The sequence below is a fragment of the Oncorhynchus gorbuscha genome, linkage group LG18 (assembly GCF_021184085.1).
Source record: "Oncorhynchus gorbuscha isolate QuinsamMale2020 ecotype Even-year linkage group LG18, OgorEven_v1.0, whole genome shotgun sequence".
In the NCBI taxonomy this organism is placed as follows: domain Eukaryota; kingdom Metazoa; phylum Chordata; class Actinopteri; order Salmoniformes; family Salmonidae; genus Oncorhynchus; species Oncorhynchus gorbuscha.
In genome coordinates, this window is record NC_060190.1 from 1,747,847 (window position 1) to 1,753,534 (window position 5,688).

Genomic DNA, 5,688 nt, shown 5'->3' on the forward strand with positions numbered 1-5,688 from the left:
ACGTGGTCTACTGGTGTGAGGCTGGTTGGATGTAGCTCAGTTGGTAGAACATGGCGCTTGTAACGCCAGGGTAGTGGGTTCAATCCCCGGGACCACCCATACGTAGAATGTATGCACACATGACTGTAAGTCGCTTTGGATAAAAGCGTCTGCTAAATGGCATATATTATTATTATTATTATGTACTGCCAAATTCTCTGAGTATTTCCTGAGTACTTCCTGAATACACTGTACCTCCTTTAGATTATATAATCATTTACATTCAGCAATATCCAAAATCATACAATGAAAAACAAGAGGTTTTATACTTGTATTTACATAATCAACACTCATAATCTAAACCAAATACCTATTTGCCCTTTTAAAAAATCTGATTTAGGAAGTGATCATATCTCGAGATGAAAACACCACAGTAGCAAAGTCTCTATCTTAGAATAAGGTTATATTTTACCACAACATTCCTCAAGTGTCATTTGTCATGAAATGTCCTCTTGGATCGCTGAGATTAGGATGTGTACTTATCTATTTCATAATTATAATGATTTAAAAAATGTTTTTATCAGATATTATGCATTTTACCATTTTAATTTCCACAAAGTTCTAATTGTCAAAACAGTTCTAAACTAATCCATTTCTAATATATATATTTATATTTTAGTTAATCCATTTCTAATATATATATTTATATTTTAATTAATCCATTTCTAATATATATATTTATATTTTAATTAATCCATTTCTAATATATATATATATATATATATATATTTTTTTTTTAGTTAATCCATTTCTAATATATATATATATATATATATTACATTGCTCTTGTAATGTAAAGGTCTGAGTTAAATAACACTGAAAATAAACATGTTTAAAATTAAATCAGACTTTTTTTCCCCAACATGTCCACAGACACTGTGTTTGTACATAATACATTTTATAGTATAATGTATCTTCAATGAATATACATTTTTTATGATTTATGGACAAATTACAGGAACATACTTTGGGTTTTATTTTAAATAAATTAGTTTTTTATAAAGTAAAACAGTATAAAATGACCCAAGAATTTAATCCAGACGAAAAGACGATTCAGGCGAAAATAAAATGTATTGAAAATAAGACACTTTGCCTAAACTTAGTCCTCAGAATGACAGTTGATTTTTACAGATGCATCATGGTTTTGTAACTACTAAACTTAGTCCTCAGAATGACAGTTGGTTTTGTAACACCTAAACTTAGTCCTCAGAATGACAGTTGGTTTTGTAACAGCTAAACTTAGTCCTCAGAATGACAGTTGGTTTTGTAACTCCTAAACTTAGTCCTCAGAATGACAGTTGGTTTTGTAACTACTAAACTTAGTCCTCAGAATGACAGTTGGTTTTGTAACAACTAAACTTAGTCCTCAGAATGACAGTTGGTTTTGTAACTAAACTTAAACTTGGTTTTGTAACTACTAAACTTAGTCCTCAGAATGACAGTTGGTTTTGTAACTACTAAACTTAGTCCTCAGAATGACAGTTGGTTTTGTAACTACTAAACTTAGTCCTCAGAATGACAGTTGGTTCTGTAACGACTAAACTTAGTCCTCAGAATGACAGTTGGTTTTGTAACGGCTAAACTTAGTCCTCAGAATGACAGTTGGTTTTGTAACTACTAAACTTAGTCCTCAGAATGACAGTTGGTTTTGTAACTACTAAACTTAGTCCTCAGAATGACAGTTGGTTTTGTAACTACTAAACTTAGTCCTCAGAATGACAGTTGGTTCTGTAACGACTAAACTTAGTCCTCAGAATGACAGTTGGTTTTGTAACGACTAAACTTAGTCCTCAGAATGACAGTTGGTTTTGTAACTACTAAACTTAGTCCTCAGAATGACAGTTGGTTTTGTAACGACTAAACTTAGTCCTCAGAATGACAGTTGGTTTTTACAGATGCATATCATGGTTTTGTAACTACTAAACTTAGTCCTCAGAATGACAGTTGGTTTTCTAACTACTAAACTTAGTCCTCAGAATGACAGATGGTTTTTACAGATGCATCATGGGTTTGTAACGACTAAACTTAGTCCTCAGAATGACAGATGGTTTTTACAGATGCATCATGGTTTTGTAACTACTAAACTTAGTCTTCAGAATGACAGTTGGTTTTTACAGATGCATCATGGTTTTGTAACTCCATTATCTACAGAAATTGTTTTAAAACTGGTTTACAGAGAATCATCCATATAAACAATTTGATTTCATGTGACATCAACAAAACCACAAGTTCTCAGTCAAAAACATCAGACAGAACACAGCTCCTCAATTCTCTGGTGTTTTCTCTCGAGTCAGTTCAGTTTGGTTATTGATCAACTGCCTGTTTCATTACTTTTTTAATGTAAATATTTATATAGTCACCAGTATTATTTGTCTACTTGCAAATTAAAACTCTCTCTCTGGGCAAGAAAAGTTATCTGGTGTGTTTTCCCCTGATCGGGAAAATGTCTTTGCACACTGAGAGCAGTGGTATGTCTTCTCCTCCTGTGTATGTATTCTTTCATGATTATTCAGATGTCTTAACCGGTTAAATGTCTTTCCCAACAGGGAGCAGCGGTAGGTCTTATCCTCTCCTGTGTGTCCTGTCATGCCTATTCAGGACCCCCAACTTAGTTAAACTCTTTCCAGTCAGGAAGCAGAGGTGAGGCTTCTCTCCTGTGTGTCCCGTCATGCCTATTCAGGACCCCTAACTTAGTTAAACTCTTTCCAGTCAGGAAGCAGAGGTGAGGCTTCTCTCCTGTGTGTCCTGTCATGCCTATTCAGGACCTCTAACTTAGTTAAACTCTTTCCAGTCAGGAAGCAGAGGTGAGGCTTCTCTCCTGTGTGTCCTGTCATGCCTATTCAGGACCTCTAACTTAGTTAAACTCTTTCCAGTCAGGAAGCAGAGGTGAGGCTTCTCTCCTGGGTGTGTGTTCTCCCATGTTTTTTCAGATACCCAAAGTGGGTAAAACTTTTTCCACACAGGGAGCATTGGTAGGGCTTTTCCCGGGTGTGTGTCCTCTCGTGCTCTTTTAGGTTCCCTGATCGGGTAAAACTCTTTCCACACTGGGAACATTGGAAAGGCTTTTCTAGTGTGTGTGTCCTCTCATGCTCTTTTAGATTCTCTAACCGGGTAAAATTCTTTCCACACTGGGAACATTTGAAAGGCTTCTCTCCTGTGTGTGTCCTCGCATGCCTATTCAGGTCCCCTAACTGGGTAAAACTTTTTCCACACTGGGAGCAGAGGTGAGGCTTCTCTCCTGTGTGTGTTGTCTCGTGTTTCTTCAGATACCCTACTTGGGTAAAACTCTTTCCACACAGGGAGCATGGGTAGGGCTTTTCCCGTGTGTGTGTCCTCTCATGCTCTTTTAGGTTCCCTAACCGGGTGAAATTCTTTCCACACTGGGAACATTTGAAAGGCTTTTCTCCTGTGTGTGTTCTCTCGTGCCTATTCAGGTCCCCTAACTGGGTAAAACTCTTTCCACACTGAGAGCAGAGGTGAGGCTTCTCTCCTGTGTGTGCTTTCTCATGGTTTTTCAGATGTGCTAAGTAGGTAAAACTCTTTCCACACTGGAAGCAGTGGAAAGGCTTCTGTCCTGTGTGTATTTTCTCGTGATCTTTTAGGTTCCCTAACTGGGTAAAACACTTTCCACACTGAGAGCATTGGAAAGGTTTTTCCCCTGTGTGTATTCTCTCGTGATCTTTTAGGCTCCCTAACTGGGTAAAACGCTTTTCACACTGAGAGCATTGGAAAGGCTTCTCTCCCGTGTGTATTCTCTCATGCTCCTTAAGGCTACCTAACAGCCTAAAACTCTTTCCACACTGGGAGCAGTGATAAGGCTTCTCTCCTGTGTGTATTTTCTTATGTCTTTTCAGGCTCGCTAACTGAATAAAAATCTTTCCACATTGGGAACATTTGAAAGGCTCTTCTCCTGTGTGTGTCCTCTCATGCTTTTTTAGGTTCTGTAACTTAGTAAAACTCTTTCCACAGTTGAAGCAGTGGCGTCGTCTCGCTCGTTTGGGCGTCTCTGTGTCCGGTTCCTCTGAGGAACTCTTGCTGCTGTCAGAGCGAGAGTCTGGTCTCTCTCCTGCCAAAGACAAACAGAGTATTTAGTTCAGCAGATTATTTGGTTAAACCTGAAATGAAACCTCCACGTACATTTTACTTTGACATCTTAGTCGTTTGGAAGACACTGTTATCCAGAGTGAAAGCATCAACAGTTAAGATGATATGCCCTGAATGACTAATTAGGGGTTCACAGAGAAGCTCCCGAAAACCCCGTTGTTATTCTCTTTCTTCTACAACGATTTATATCCAGTCTACAAGGGCCTGTCATTTAAATCCACTCTACAAGGGCCTGTCATTTATATCCACTCTACAAGGGCCTGTCATTTATATCCACTCTACAAGGGCCTGTCATTTAAATCCACTCTACAAGGGCCTGTCATTTATATCCACTCTACAAGGGCCTGTCATTTAAATCCACTCTACAAGGGCCTGTCATTTATATCCACTCTACAAGGGCCTGTCATTTATATCCACTCTACAAGGGCCTGTCATTTAAATCCACTCTACAAGGGCCTGTCATTTATATCCACTCTGTCATTTATATCCACTCTACAAGGGCCTGTCATTTAAATCCACTCTACAAGGGCCTGTCATTTAAATCCACTCTACAAGGGCCTGTCATTTATATCCACTCTACAAGGGCCTGTCATTTATATCCACTCTACAAGGGCCTATCAAGGGCCTGTCATTTATATCCACTCTACAAGGGCCTATCAAGGGCCTGTCATTTAAGTCCACTCTACAAGGGCCTGTCATTTAAATCCACTCTACAAGGGCCTGTCATTTATATCCACTCTACAAGGGCCTGTCATTTATATCCACTCTACAAGGGCCTGTCATTTATATCCACTCTACAAGGGCCTGTCATTTAAATCCACTCTACCAGGGCCTGTCATTTATATCCACTCTACAAGGGCCTGTCATTTATATCCACAATACAAGGGCCTGTCATTTAAACCCACTCTTCAAGGGCCTGTCATTTATATCCACTCTACAAGGGCCTGTCATTTATATCCACTCTACAAGGGCCTGCCATTTATATCCACTCTACAAGGGCCTGTCATTTATATCCACTCTACAAGGGCCTGTCATTTATATCCACTCTACAAGGGCCTGTCATTTATATCCACACTACAAGGGCCTGTCATTTAAATACAAGGGCATTTAAATCCACTCTACAAGGGCCTGTCATTTATATCCACTCTACAAGGGCCTGTCATTTAAATCCACTCTACAAGGGCCTGTCATTTAAATCCACTCTACAAGGGCCTGTCATTTATATCCACTCTACAAGGGCCTGTCATTTAAATCCACTCTACAAGGGCCTGTCATTTAAATCCACTCTACAAGGGCCTGTCATTTAAATCCACTCTACAAGGGCCTGTCATTTAAATCCACTCTACAAGGGCCTGTCATTTAAATCCACTCTACAAGGGCCTGTCATTTAAATCCACTCTACAAGGGCCTGTCATTTATATCCACTCTACAAGGGCCTGTCATTTAAATCCACTCTTCATTTAAATCCACTCAACAAGGGCCTGTCATTTATAATCCACCACTCTACAAGGGCCTGTCATTTAAATCCACTCTACAAGGGCCTGT

The 5,688-nt window shown here is 39.0% G+C and overlaps 1 protein-coding gene across 1 annotated transcript; it reads right to left on the reverse strand.

Moving 5' to 3' along the window:
- Positions 1-1,447: 1,447 nt before the first annotated feature.
- Positions 1,448-4,982, reverse strand: LOC124003121 (gastrula zinc finger protein XlCGF26.1-like). Its single transcript, XM_046311185.1, has 2 exons — positions 4,970-4,982; positions 1,448-4,105 (listed from the first exon to the last, which is right to left on the reverse strand). Exons 1-2 carry the CDS (start codon positions 4,980-4,982, stop codon positions 2,913-2,915), a joined length of 1,206 nt encoding a protein of 401 aa, XP_046167141.1. The 3' UTR covers positions 1,448-2,912.
- Between the last annotated feature and the right edge of the window lie 706 nt (positions 4,983-5,688).